At 37.5% G+C, this 15,605-nt stretch overlaps 1 protein-coding gene across 1 annotated transcript in view; it reads left to right on the top strand.

The window, feature by feature from the left end:
* Positions 1 to 15,605, top strand: part of LOC127548452 (piwi-like protein 1) — a 62,848-nt gene that overhangs the window by 23,470 nt on the left and 23,773 nt on the right. Inside the window, exons 9-13 of the mRNA XM_051975875.1 lie at positions 8,810 to 8,933; positions 9,197 to 9,314; positions 10,063 to 10,174; positions 11,257 to 11,444; positions 15,460 to 15,532. Coding sequence (XP_051831835.1) covers positions 8,810 to 8,933; positions 9,197 to 9,314; positions 10,063 to 10,174; positions 11,257 to 11,444; positions 15,460 to 15,532 — 615 coding nt within the window. The remainder of the gene's footprint in view (positions 1 to 8,809; positions 8,934 to 9,196; positions 9,315 to 10,062; positions 10,175 to 11,256; positions 11,445 to 15,459; positions 15,533 to 15,605) is intronic.

The raw sequence follows: 15,605 nt of genomic DNA, 5'->3' as shown, positions 1-15,605 counted from the left end.
GAATAGCTTGAGAATAACAGAGATGCCATATTTGTTGTTGATTGGGGGTGGCTATCTCAAGCCCGTAAAGACTTTTCCTGGGAGTATGGGTAGCTCAGAAGGTGACATTTCGGGCCATCCCCAGTCATCCTGACTGCTGGACTTCAAAGACTCTAGGAGAGAGATTGAGGCCGAGGACTGTGTGCTAGTATGCTTCACTTCGATCCAATTCAGGAACAAATCAAGATATCACATGGTGTCATTGGTCAGAAACAGGACAACAAGCACAGAAGAGAAATGGAGTAGAGGAGGAAGATACATTATTCAAGAAGAGTGGGCCAAGCAAAGACCTTTTTCCTCAGGAATGAGAACCAGAGAATTTGAAGATGAGATCTAAAGTAATCTTGGTTTTAATCTTTCTTTATATCCCCAGCACTTAGTACAGTGTCTGGCCTTACAGAGCAACAGCTTAATATATACTTGTTGGCTTATTTGAGTCAGTAGGTGAAGCTACTAGAGACTAGTAGCTCTAGTCATTTAAGTAGCAAAACAATATATTCTTTAGGTATTGGCATTGAGGCAGCCAAGAATAAGCTTGGGAAAGAATGTGATCAAAAGTCAGATACTAGAACATTTTGTGCTCTCTTGGGGAAAAATAAATATATATGATAAATATATACATAGATTTATATCTATCTATCTTATCTATCTATCTATCTATATCTATATATCTATATCTATCTATCTATCTATATACATATACATATATATATATCTATCTATATACATATACATATACATATACATATACATATATATATATATATATATATATATATACACACACACACACACACATATACACATACACATGCATATATGTAGAGATACCCAGACACTTTTTTTTCTTTTTTTCCTTGGACCTGTGAGGAACTCCCTATCAATGCAGATCAGGTTCCTGCTCTGAAATTTAGAGTTTAGAGATGGGTTAAGAGGAGGAAGTAGGAGTAACTAAAGGATCCATGACTTGCTTAGGGTTACACAGTCTGCATGTGTCCAAGGCAGAATTTGAACCCAGCACTTCCTGGCTTCAAGGCCAGCTCTCTCAACTATTGCTACTTCATACCACTTCTGACTTGATACATTTGGATAGGGACATGGACCATTCCTGTGATTTCATTGATCTTGGGAACTCACCAGTGAGAACCCTCTCTCTTCCAAAACAGATAGATACCTTCTTTGCAATCCATGGCCATTAAGAGTTTCCTGGAGTATTGTTGAGGCAAGGTGATTTGCCCAGGGTCACATAGTCGGAATGTGTCAAAGGCAAGATTTGAACCTGAATTTTTTGGACCAGCTCTTCATCCAATAAGTCATTTTTCCAATTTATTTTTTAGCTCCATAGTTTTAGCCCATTATTATAAACATGAAATGGAGCTATCTGTTTGTAAGGGTGCTTAGAGAGTTGTCATTCAGTGACCAAATTGCCTCAACAACTTAGCAACTGTGGTATAGGTATCTCAGGCTTAAAAGAATGTGAGCTTCCCCTCACCTGCACTGGACTTTGGTCTCGGTGGCTTATGTTTCCTGCATCCATGAGTTTGGGGGTCAGTCAACAAACATTTATTAAGCATCTGCCATATGCCAGGCACTGTGCCAAGGTCTGAGTTTACAGAGAATAATAAAAAACGGCCCTTGCTTTCAAGGAGCTCACAATTTAATGGGCGAGACAATATGCAATCAACTATATAGAAACAAAATATAGACAGGACAAATTGGAGTTAAACCACTGAGGAAATGCACTAGAATTCAGGAGAGTCAGAAAAGACTTCTTGTAGACAGTGAGAGTTGAGCTAAAAATTGAAGGCAGCTATGGAAGCCAGAACAGGATGAGGAGGAAGAGAGCATGTGCAGCATGAGGGACAGCCAATGACAATGTCCACAATTGGAAAGAAAAAAACTTCAGTGGTTATCTCCTAAGACTTGTCCTATACTTCTTTCTCATCTTGTCTTTTTTTCCTATAATTTCACTTAGTGCTGTCATCAGCTCCCATGGATTCATTTATTATCTCTGTGATGACTGCATATTTAAAATCAGTGGGAGTCAGGAATTCAGGTCAAGGGAAAAAAATCTTCAATCTTTATTCTTTTTGAAGTGAAGGAGGATTGCAATAGTAATATGGGCAGCTGCGACAGGAAGCCAGCCAGCAGAAGTGAAGGGGGATTGCGGATGAAAGGGGAATTGGAGGTGAAGGGGGGGTCACTATAGCAATGTGAGCAGCTGTGACAAGACACCAGCCCGCAGTCTCTCTTTCCACTTTCTTTTCCACTCCCCTGCCTCCACCCACCAAAATCGTCATTTCCTATATAACACATCAGGATTTGCACAAAGAGTGCGTGGGGGCCATTCTTTCTCCAAACATATATATTATTAGAGTATGGTCCATTACTATATAGCCTCACGTGCTTGGGACCTCAGTGCATCAACTCAAGCCTCAGCCCATTACATCTCCCGCTTTCTTTTGTTTTAGAACACAGGTGGTCATGTTATCCCTGACTCCTCAGGGAGGTCAGAGCCCCCAAGGGGAGGTGATCACCCCCTCTCTGACTTCTCAGGAAAGGAGGTGAAAGCACCAAAAAGGAGGTGATCACAACTCCCCTGACTTCTCAGGAAGGGAGGTGAAAGCACTAAAAAGGAGGTGATCACAACCCCCCCTGATTTCTCAGGAAGGGAGGTGAAAGCACTAAAAAGGAGGTGATCACGACTCCTCTGACATCTCAGGAAGGGAGATGAAAAGCACCAAAGGGAAGTGGGGGTTGCTAGCGGGTTTTTGGGCTGAAGGATCTTATTATGCACAAACCCATCAGCATGGGAGGTATTACACAAGCACATAGTAATAATGCAGAGGCTATTAGTGATGACTCTCCCCACAGTCAGTGCAGGCTTGATATGATGTAACAAATATGAATTGTACATCCAAGTAATGGTATAACAAACAATATAAATCAACATGGTGTTGTAAAAGATTGCCAGAAGTCCTAGAAGGAGAGTATGTAAACAGCAGTCACACATACGCCTTCTTCAGCAGCCAAGAGATAGTCCAAAACCAATCTATTGTCCATTGCTTCACATATCAGGGAATCCAATGATTCCCTCCAAGTTTTTGAAGTCCTGTAAAAGTCTTTTTATGTCTTAGGGAATCCAATGATTCCAGCAGATTTTGAAGTCCTGTAACAGTCTTATCATTTCTCAGAAAATCCAATGATTCCTGAGGGCTTTCAAGTCTTATGTCTCAAAGAATCCAATGATTCCTGAGGGTTTTCAAGTCTTATGTCTCAAAGAATCCAATGATTCCTGAGGGTTTTCAGGTCCTACAATTTTCTATGTCCATGAGTCAAACGCCATAACTGCCATGCTCTTTCAGTGGTGAGCACAATCAGCAACAGAACCACCTAATATTTCTTGGGTCTTCTTCGTTTCAAGGGTCTGCTCCGGCTCTCTGTGATGGACAAGGCGAATATGGCTTGTTGGCACCCATCTGATTCCTTCTCCACCTGGAGAGATACAAGCAAACCCTGTCCCCCAAGCAGTTAGCCTATCTGGTCCCTTCCATTCACCACTTTCTGGGTCTCTCCACATCACCTGGCGATTATCTAAAGATACTGGAACTGCTCACACTGAACACTGCCCTTCCGGTGGGTTATAAAACCTGTCTGCTGAGCCAATGCATCTTTGTCAAAAATCAAGAAGTTAATAGTATAAAGGGTTAGATTTAGAAGTTCTCTAGGATTACCTGTAACTCCCCCTTTCTTTTGTTTTTGGAGCAGTGTCTTAATGTCTCTGTTTCTCCTCTTTACTATTGCCTGTCCTTGAGGATTAAAGGGTATGCCAGTGGTGTGTAAAATCTTATACTGTGCCCCAAAGAGATACTAAAGAAAGGAAAGGGACCTGTATGTGCCAAAATGTTTGTGTCAGCCCTGTTTGTAGTGGCTAGAAGCTGGAAAATGAATGGATGTCCATCAATTGGAGAATGGTTGAGTAACTTGTGGTATATGAACGTTATGGAATATTATTGTTCTGTAAGGAACGACCAGCAGGATGAATACAGAGAGGACTGGCGAGACTTACATGAACTGATGCTGTGTGAAATGAGCAGAACCAGGAGATCATTATATACCTCAACAACGATACTGTTTGAGGATGTATTCTGATGGAAGTGGACCTCTTTGATAAAGAGAGCCTTAATTGATCAAAGATGGACAGAAGCAGCTACACCCAGAGAAAGAACACTGGAAATGAATATAAACTGCTTGCATTTATGTTTTTCCTCCCGGGTTATTTATACCTTCTGAATTCAATTCTCCCTGTGCAACAAGAAAACTGTTTGGTTCTGCACACATATATTGTATCTAGGATATACTGCAACCCATTCACCATGTAAAGGACTCTTGCCATTTGGGGGAAGGGGTGGAGGGAGGGAGGGGAAAAATCGGAACAGAAATGAATGCAAGGGATAATGCTGTAAAAAATTACCCTGGCATGTGTTCTACCAATAAAAAAATTATTTTAAAAAATCTTATACTGTGCACAAAAGTGTGTAAAATGTTTGGAGATATATGCAGGACCATTGTCTGTTTTTATTGCTTGTGGCACATCCATAATGCCAAATGCTTGTGTGAGGAATTCAGTGACCACTCGGGCTGTCTCTTTTGCTGTTGGTATGGCAAAAGTGAATCCTGAAAAGGTGTCTACCACAACGTGGATAAAAGACAGATGACCAAAAGATGTATAAGGGATCATATCCATTTGCCAGATTTCATTGGGTTTCAAACCACGAGGGTTTTTCCCTGGAGGCAGTGTGGGAGCGTGGAAAGGAAGGCAAACTGCCAAGGCTTTTACTATGCTCCTAGCTTCCTCTCTTGTTATTCCAAATTGTAAACGTAAAGCTCAAGCAGACTGATGATATTTATAATGAGATGCCGGGGCTTCTTGGAATAAAGGAGTATTGACCAACATAGTTAGAAGGCTATCTCCCCTTGAATTACCATCAAAAATGGGTAATTTTTGGATAATAAGTAAGAGCTAGAATGATCGCATACAATTCATTCTGCTAAGTGGACTGAAAAGGAGTTCTGAATACTCTCTTTATAATTAAGTCATGAGAGTATACAGCACAAATATTACGTTTGGATGCATCTGTAAAGATAGTTGGTCCTTTAAGAGGAACTTTAGAAACTTTTTTTTTCAAGACTCCATCGCCAATTATGTAAAAGTGTGGTTATCTTTAATGGAGACCCATGTGTAAAATTTGGAGCCATGGCTAATAAAATTTGCCACTCTGGGATGGTCTTTTGTAGACATGCTTCTAACATTTGTTCCTCAGGTGCACATCCCAATATATCATCCATATAATGTAATAGCATAACTTTTGGAAATGCTTTTCTTACTGGAACAAGAGCAGCAGCAACATACATTTGACACATAATGGAGCTGTTTTTCATTCCTGTGGCAAAACTGTCCATTCATATCTTTTATAAGGCTCAGCTAAGTTAATGCTGGGCACTGAAAAGGCAAATCTTTTCATATTCTGTGTGGATGCAGATGGCATTTTCTGTGCAAAGTCTGTTGGGACTTTCACTGAAGAAGTCTCCAGTGACCAAGAACTTAGGTGAGTATAATAGACAAACAGGGAACTTATTTTCTTAAAGACTAAACTAGTAACCTTTTTTTGGCTGAAATGGGACAGATGCTAGCTAAAGATTCTCCATTCCCCCACCCCAATCCTCCCAACCCCACCCAGGAGTAGTGCTATAGAAAGCATGCTTAAGTTGATAGAAGATCAAGGGCTACTTATAACTTGGGTACAGATAGCTAGACTTCTGGGTATATTAAAACGCACCTCCCCTTGGTTCTTAGAGGAAGAGCAAATCTCTCCAGATAATTAGACATTAATTGGGCAACAGCTCTCCGCATATTACAACAAAACATTCAATTTCCATCGAGGCATTCTATTTATACAATATAATACAGTTGGCTTTAAGAAGTCGTATAAGTTATAGAAGAAAGAATAGGAATAGCCAAATGGGGAAGCCTGAGAAAAAGGAGGAAGACAATGAACAGATTAATGACCATATCCCCACAGGGCATGGAGACTTAAGTGAGGCTCAAGGGTATGGTGAATCTGAGGCAGCTTCAGCCCCACATTGGACTGGACACCAAATATGATGACCACGTATTTAAAATCAGCCAGAGTCAGGAATTCAGGTTAAGGGAAAAATCTTCAATCTTTATTCTTTTTGAAGTGAAGGAGGATTGCAATAGTAATATGGGCAGCTGTGACAGGAAGCCAGCCAGCAGAGGTGAAGGGGAATTACAGGTGAAAGGGGGATTGGGGGTTAAGGGGTGTGGTCACGATAGCAATGTGAGTAGCTGTGACAAGATGCCAGCCCACAGTCTCTCTTTCCGCTTCCCTTTCCATTCCCCTGCCTCCACCCACCAAAATTGTCCTTTCCTATACAACACATCAGGACTTGCACAAAGAGTGGGTGGGGACTATTCTTTCTCCAAGCATATATATTAATAGAGTATGGCCCAATAACTATTTAGCCTCATGTGCTTGGGACCTCAGTGCATCAATTCAAGCCTCAGCCCATTACAGTCTCTATGCAGAAGATTCTCAGATCAATTGTTATGATTCCCTTTCACCTTCTCCAGTCTCCAGCTTTTTTTTTTTCATTTTAGTCACATTGACTTTGTTAATACAAAAACTGTTTAGTTTTATATATTCAAATGTATCCATCTTATCTCCCATGAGTCTTGATTGATTAGCATTTTCTAAATGTACTATTTTTTAAATGATATTTTCTTTCTTTTTCCTTTTTTCTGTTCTCATGATTCCCTTTGTATGATTATACCTAGCATTTCCAGGATTATGTTAAATAGTAGAGGTAATAATTGGCTTTCTTGCTTTCTCTTGATCTTATTGGAAAGTCCTTTAACTTTTTTCCATTACATATGTTTGCTCTAGGTTTTAGATATTTACTCTCTTCAGAAAAGGTCCACTTATTCCTTTACTTTATAGTGTTTGTTTGGCTTTTTTTAAACAGCTAGGATTGGATTTGGTCAGATCCCTTTTCAGCATGTACTAATAGGATCATTTAAATATTAATATGATCAACATTATTTATTATATCTGTAATCTTCCAGCATAAACCCAACTTGGTCATAGTGTACAATATTTCTAATATGTTTTTGTAGCTTATTTACTAAATTGTATTTTTAAAATTTTGCATTATTGCTCATTAAGGATATTGTTTAGTAGCAAGGTTTTTTCCTGCTTTGTCTCTTCCTGGTTTAGGTAACAAAACTATATTTGTATCACAGAGACTGGAAGGGCTCTTTCACTTCCTATTATTGCCAATAGCTTATAGTCTATTAGACTTATTCTTCTTTGACTATATGATAGAATTCATATATATATGGGTGTATATATATATTGTGTGTGTGTGTATTTTATTTTGGAGGTCTTTTTTTCCTTTGGGAATTCTTTTATGGCTTGTTAAATTTCTTTTTCTGATATTGGCTTCTTTAGAGTCTATTTCTTTTGTTAATATTATTTTATATTTTTATAACTGTTCAACCATCTCCTCCAGTTATCAATTTTATTATCACATAATTGGTCAAAAATAATTTGATAATGTGTTTTGTTTCATTTTCAATTTGTTGTCATTTTCCCAGCATCTAACACATTGCTTGGCACATAGTAAGCAAATTATTATTATTTGTATAAGAAGTCTCCAAAGTAATCTAATCAAAGATATTAACACCACTTGTATTATTAAGAAACAATTACTGAGTATTCTAAAATGTCCTTGCTTTCCCTCTAATGAATAGGATATCTTGAGGCAAGCTATCTTTCTGGGCTTGAATTTATCCATTTATAAAATGTGTTTCAAGTAGGTGACATTTGAAGCTCCTTTCAACTTTAAATATAATTCTTTTTTTCTTAATAGTATTTTATTTGTCCAATTACATGTAAAGACAGTTTTTAACATTCATTTTTGTAACGTTTAGGGTTCCAATTTTTTCTCTTGCCTTCTTTTGTCTCACCCCTCTCTAAGATAGCAAATAATCCAATAGATGTTATACATGTACAATCATCATTTTAAACATATTTACATATTAGTCATGTTGTAGGAAAAAAAGATCATAACAAAAAGAAAAAAAAATTAGAGAGAAAACAAACTAAAAAAAAACTCTGAAAATAGTATGCTTTGACCCATATCCAGTCTCTATAGTTCTCTCCTTGGATGCAGAAGGCATTTTCTAGCCCGTCTTATTGGAATTTCCTTGGATCACCACATTACTGAGAAGAACTAAGGTCATCATAGCTGATCATCATACAGTCTTGCTTTTACTGTGTATACTCTTGTAAAGCTGTGATCCTTTTGGCAATGAAAGTTCTAGGTGTGGGAAGAAATCACCAAAGGAGCTATAATTTATGCCATTTACAGGCATTCTTAAGTTGTCCAAAATCAACACGACTTCTGATATTCAGTTTTTGCCTTAATAATAATAATAACAACTAGTATTTATTATGGTACATTAAGATTCTCCAAACAAGTGTGAAAGTTAAACTCTCTTGTTGTTCCCATTTTATGGAGGAGGAAAATGAGACTGAGAAATAAGGTACCTGCTCAGGGTCATACAGTGAAGGAATAAGTGAGGCAGAATTTCTGCTCAAGTACTCAGATCTGGTGGGATCCTTTGTTCTATTTACTGTTAGAAAAAGTGACGGTTAATGATGATAACCTTTCTTTTCTTACCTAGCAATATAGGACAAGGATCACAGACTTGGAGCAGCCAGTCCTGGTCAGCTTGCCTAAGCGGAAAAAGGCTGATGGGACAGATCCAAGCCCTGCCCTGCTCATGCCTGAGCTCTGTAACCTCACGGGTACTGTATAATTTTCTTTTCTTTGGAGGGATGACAGAGTCACTTATCCATTTCTTTCTTGCCCATCACTTCCTCTTCTGTCCTTCATTTAACATATCTTCCTTCTGGTGCTCTGGCCTCTGAGACCCCTAAGCATATCCTCTTTGAACCTCTGCCCAGCTTTCTCAGAGAGAGCTGCTTCTGCATCCCAGTGCTCACAGAAAACTTAGTAAACATTCTTAGATCTTGGTTTGAACACAATATCCTGTATCTTTATCATAAAGGTCTAACACGCTCAATGCGAAGGAATAATAGGATCACCAAGGGCATAGCTAATTGTACAAGGTTGTCACCTGAAAGAAGACACAGTGAACTCCGAAAACTAATTGACAATATTCACAGGTGAGTTTCTTTGTTGTAGGGGGTCATGACCTTTTTTGTGTTATGAGCATCTTTTGATAATTTTTTTAATGCATAAAATGAAATACAGGCTTAAGAGGAAATCAATTATATTGAAATATAGTTCTCAAAATACTAAAAAAAATTCTCATGTCCCAACTTAAGAACCCCTAATATAATAGGTGATTTTCATGTTATCAGATTTTCATTCTCATCTTTAGTAACATAAATGACCCGCATTGTTCAGATCAACCCATTCATGATTTCCTTCATACTTTAACTTGGTTATCACCTCTTTCATGAGACCTTTTCTGATTTCTATCTTCCTACTCCCATCTAAATGACTTTGTATGTGTGTGTGTGTGTGTGTGTGTGTGTGTTTATGTATCTTGCTAGATAGCTATAGTATAGATATCATAGTCTGTTTACCTTTCTGGTTCTGTAGCAGATAACTAGTAGAGGAGAACTGTAGTAGTAGAGAAAAAGCTCTTAATTTCTCAGCTCTGTCATTCAGTCACTAGAGACAGCTCCAAAAGTAAGACAGGAGGATAGAAAGCTACCTTGGATTATCTGTGTGTCTTGTGGTGACAACTTTGTCAGAACTTGGAGTGACTTTTTAGAATCTCAAATCTGAGAGGTATCACCTACAATTTTTGGTTAAGAAATGTTTATCTTAATTCTGGTGCATTTCTTACTAGATATTACACCATTGTTTTATTTATCAATGTTCAAATAACTGTTCACTTGACAGAAATGCTGATGTCCAGAGAGAGCTTCAGGAATGGGGGTTAGACTTTGAAAAACAATCATTATCTCTCACTGGAAGAGTTTTGCCAGTCCAGAAACTCAATGAAGGCAGCAGAGTAAGTTTCTTAAATTAAGGTGTTTTTTTTTTCCTTTTAAATATTCAGTTCACTTTGGTCCAAAGCAAACTTTATAACCAAAGTAAACTTACTCATACAAGTAATTAGGAGGACAAAAATTTTACCTTATTCTTTTATTGGTTTTCCTACTGTATTCCCACATGAGTGAATTAAACTTAACTTATCACCAAAACTATAGTTTGGTGTTTTTTTTTCCTATAGTGCTTAAAGGTTTATAAAACACTTTGCAAATATTATCTCATTTGATCTTCACAATAACCCCCAGAAAAGGTGCTATTATGATCCCCATCTTACAGATGAGGAAATTGAGGTTGAAAGGTTAAGTGAATTGCCCAGGATCACCCAGCTAAGGAGTACCTGAGGTCAGATTTGAACTCTGGTCTTTGGACAAGCCTAGCTCTCTAATTACTAGGCCACCTGGCTGTTTCATCAAAAACAAGAGAAATGTGTAAAAGTGATGGTTTCTTAAAGTAGGAGCAACATTTGTAGCTATCTAGGGCCTGAGATTGGTGTCTCTCCTCTGCCCAGTTGCAAAGGGATCAAGGATCTTCCTAAGCTTTGCTCTATCCATGGTGTTCCCATGCTCTAAAAACTCCAGGGGTCCCTCTTTGTTCTAGAACAAAGGCTCTTGTGGTGGATGCTCTCAGGCTCACTGTACAGTACCCTGTTTTATGCTTTGTTCTTATTGTTCAGGACTCCGTTTCCCTGTCCCTGTACCTGAATGCTCTCCCACTCCCTTGCCATTTTAGAACCTTTAGCTCCCTTTAAACCTAAGCCCAGGGGCCCCCTCCTCCAGGAGACTTTTCTTGCTTTCTGTGTGCCCCCCAATTCCCTCTGTATCCTCTGGCACAGTTGTTGAGCAGCTAGGTGGCGCCATAGTGCCACGACATTATGGACCTGGCATCCCATTACTGGCCTCAGTACTGGATTGTCGGCACACATACTGGGGCTTAATAAATAAATAATGAAAGTAAGTGTTGACTTATTGGAATTTAAGTCTTTGTGGAGCACAGTTAGCTTCTCAAAATATGTCTTCTGAGTCTCTTTCTCTCTCCTTCTAGGGTACATCTATCCAGTGTACAGAGTGGTCAAAAGAAATCAAAAGAGTACAGTTAAATAATCCTAAACCACTGACTAATTGGCTACTTGTCTTTAATAAAGAAAATTCAAGTCAGGCGGAACTCCTACAGAAGGAACTACACTTAACTGCACGCGAGCTAGGCATAAACTGGAAGGATCCTGTTACGATGTAAGTAGAGTTAAACTTTTCTCATAGTTTAGAAATTTAATGCTGGTAGTTGACAGGTTAAACATTTGGGGAAGGTTGTTTGTTTTTTTTTCCCTTGAGGCATTCGGGGTTAAGTGACTTGCCCAGAGTCATACAGCTAGGAAGTGTTAAGTGTCTGAACCAGATTTGAACTGGGTTGAGGACTGGTGCCCTGGGTTTTTTATTTTTTGTTTTTTTGGTGTGTGTGTGTGTGTGTGTGTGTGTGTGTGTGTGTGTGTGTGTGTTTTGGCAAAAGTTTTGAGTGAGAATGTAGAGTTCAAATCTAATTCAGTATAGAGATTATTCAGCAATGCTTATAATAAGCTCTCCTAGACTGGATATAAAGGAGACCCTTCCTATTTGAGGAATATAGAAATATCACCTGCAACTTAAGTCCCTTCAAAAGCCCTCAGCCTACAAGGTTTAATCCTTACTCCTTACCTTCAAAGGGTCATTTTCTCTCTTTTGGCTTTGGTTTAAATTTCAGAGATGAATTTCCTCAAATGTGGGTAATAAGGTTTCTCAACACCCAGAAAGGCATTCAGTGTACAGTATGTGTGTCAGGTATATAGTAAGCATTATGGGTATAACAACTTTTATTTCACCTATTATAGAAAATTCAAAAGACACATAATTGACTCTCGGGAGCCCATGAGCAATAATATAGTACTCAGATAATCCATTAGACTCTCCCACTCTAACTCCCAAAAAGCTAAAATATTTTATGGAGTATTGAACAAGCATTCTCCAGAATCTTGGACTGACACTGTCTGAAAAACCCATATCAGATCACCCATTTGGCCCAGAGTTAACTAAAAATTGATTCCTTTTCTCAGTATTTCTATTTTTTTATTTTTTAAAAAATTCTTTATTATAACTTTTTATTGACAGAACATATGCATGGGTAATTTTTTACAACATTATCCCTTGCACTCACTTCTGTTCCGACATTTCCCTTCCCTCCTTCCACCCTCTCCCCTAGACGGCAGGAGGGATCTTATACATGTTAAATATGTTATAATATATCCTAGATACCATATATGTGTGCAGAACTGAACAGTTCTCTTGTTGCACACGAAGAATTGGATTCTGAAGGTAAAAATAACCTGGGAAGAAAAACAAGAATGCAAACAGTTCACACTCATTTCCCAGTGTTCCTTCTCTGGGTGTAGCTAATTCTGTCCATCATTGATCCCTGGAACTGAATTAGATCTTCCCTTTGTCAAAGATATCCACTTCCATCAGAATACATCCTCATATAGTATTGTTGTTGAAGTGTGTAATGATCTCCTGGTCCTGCTCATTTCACTCAGCATCAGTTCGTGTAAGTCTCTCCAGGCCTTTCTGAAATCATCCTGTTGGTCATTTCTTACAGAACAATAATATTCCATAACATTCATATACCACAATTTACCCAACCATTCTCCAATTGATGGGCATCCATTCATTTTCCAGTTTCTAGGTACTACAAACAGGGCTGCCACAAACATTTTGGCAAATACAGGTCCCTTTCCCTTCTTTAGTATGTTTTTGGGATATAAACTCAGTAGTGACACTGCTGGATCAAAGGGTATGCACAGTTTGATAACTTTTTGGGCATAATTCCAGATTGCTCTCCAGAATGGTTGGATTCGTTCACAACTCCACCAACAATGCATCAGTGTCCCAGTTTTCCTGCATCCCCTCCAACATTCATCATTATTTTTTCCTGTCATCCTAGCCAATCTGACAGGTATATAGTGGTATCTCAGAGTTGTCTTAATTTGCATTTCTCTGATCAATAGTAATTTGGAGCACCTTTTCATATGAGTAGAAATAGTTTCAGTTTCATCATCTGAAAATTGTCTGTTCATATCCTTTGACCCTTTATCAATTGGAGAATGACTTGATTTCTTATAGAGTCAATTTTCTATATATTTTGGAAATGAGGCCTTTATCAGAACCTTTAACTGTAAAATGTTTTCCCAGTTTGTTGCTTCCCTTTTGATCTTTTGCATTAGTTTTGTTTGTACAAAGGCTTTTTAATTTGATATAATCAAAGTTATCTATTTTGTGATCAATAATGATCTCTAGTTCTTCTTTGGTCACAAATTCTTTCTTCCTTCTCAAATCTGAGAGGAAACTATCTTATGTTCCTCTAATTTATTTATAATCTCATTCTTTATGTCTACATCATGGACTCATTTTGATCTTATCTTGGTATACAGTGTTAAGTATGGGTCCATGCCTAATTTCTGCCATATTAATTTCCAGTTTTCCCAGCAGTTTTTGTCAAATAATGAATTCTTATTCCAAAAGTTGAGATCTTTGGATTTGTCAAACACTAGATTGCTATAGTTATTGACTATTTTGTCTTGCGAACCTAACCTATTCCACTGATCAACTAATCTATTTCTTAGCCAATACCAAATGGTTATAATATAGTTTTAGATCAGGTACAGCTAGGCCAGCTTCATTTGATTTTTTTCATTAATTCCTTTGAAATTCTTGACCTTTTGTTCTTCCATATGAACTTTGTAGTTATTTTTTCTAGGTCATTAAAATAGTTTCTTGGGAGTCTGGTATAGCACTCAGTATTTCTATTTAATGAGAATCTGGATATTAAGAAAGAAACTAATCTGTAGATTTTTCATTTGGCATTTCCTTTTAATTCTCAATCTCCAAATTAAGGACTTTTGCCAAAATTATCCTAAACTTTTTATCATCCACTTGTAACAAGTGTTACCCGTTGGAAGCATTGGTGGCAAATGAAGAACCGTCTCATTTTGTGAACCATCTATAAAGAGAGGATTATGGGAAGAGTTTTCTGTTCTGCTTTCTGTCCCTCCAAGGAAAGGGGATATCATATTGACCCGTATTCAGTTTGCAATCAGCTAATACCAGACTAGGTTCTCCCCAGAGTTCTCATATTTTTTTTTTATCAGAGACCAGTTCTTCCATATTTGAGAAAATTAAATACAGACCAGTGTTTCCCCAAGTAGATTCCTCCTATTTTTGAAAGATGGAATTACTATTTTGGCAAATCAAAAATTATTGGCTATTGTTTATTTTGAAAGGTGATAGATCCATCAGATGACCAAAGAAATGAAATCCTCCATCACTTGTCCATTGTCACTCTGGGCCAAATAGGTGATCTGTTTTTAGATTCCCTCATCTGGTTCTTCTTTTGGTGTAAGGGCTCTGTAATACATACTCTGACTGCTCAAATGAGGGTGTTCTTTTTTTCTTTCTATACCTACTAATCATATTCTTCACATGCTCTTTACACTATATCTTCCTTAGTTCCTGGACAATAAACCACACCATTTGTGTTTTTTAATAAATCATCTTGCCAATTTTTTCCTCCTACTGATGTGGGTTTCTCAGACCATTGTTGCTTTTGTCTAATAACTAATAATAAGACCATTTCCAAGACCTCTGGTGTCAAACTCAATATTGTCTTAGAAAACAGTATATTAAAATTATCCACATTGTATCATATTTTTATTTATATTATTAAATATTTCTTAATATTTGAGATAGCTTTGAAGAGCTGGCCGATGGAGAGAATTATGACACCTCTGTCATAGAAGATAGAAAGAACATTTTATTAAGAAGATGGAAAAAATATCAGAAAGTGCCATGTAAATATAAACATATATATAATCAAAATTGTGTGCTGAAAGTGAAGGGAAGATATTTAAAGTAGGAACATTTCTGAGTATTCTGACATTCTAAGTATCAGACATTTTGGTAGACAAACCTGGTAAGGGACTGGAAAATTTTTCCCCCTGAAAATTTTGGTGACATATTTAACAAATATTTTTAGCCTTTATGGGTCCCTTTTTACTATTTGAATTTTTTATTCTTTGTATCTTTTTGTATTTCCTTCTTTCTATTTGGATTTAATGTGTGAATTCATTACTATATGAAACTTGTTTAAGCTTATGTGAATAATACAACTTGAACTGGCCATACTGACTTCTGAATAGAATGAGTTTATTTATTCCTTTCCTAGATCAGATATACCATATGAAATCAATAAGTATCTGGAAGTCTTAAAGGAGAATATTACAAAACAGACTCAGATTGTAAGTAGCCAATTTTTTTTTTACTTCTGAAATTGCAAGTATTTGGTTCTTTTATTTCCAGTTGGCTCCAGAA

This window comes from Antechinus flavipes, chromosome 1 (assembly GCF_016432865.1).
Source record: "Antechinus flavipes isolate AdamAnt ecotype Samford, QLD, Australia chromosome 1, AdamAnt_v2, whole genome shotgun sequence".
NCBI lineage: Eukaryota > Metazoa > Chordata > Mammalia > Dasyuromorphia > Dasyuridae > Antechinus > Antechinus flavipes.
Note: the sequence above shows the minus strand (reverse complement) of the source record. Positions and strands in the feature narration are given on the sequence as shown.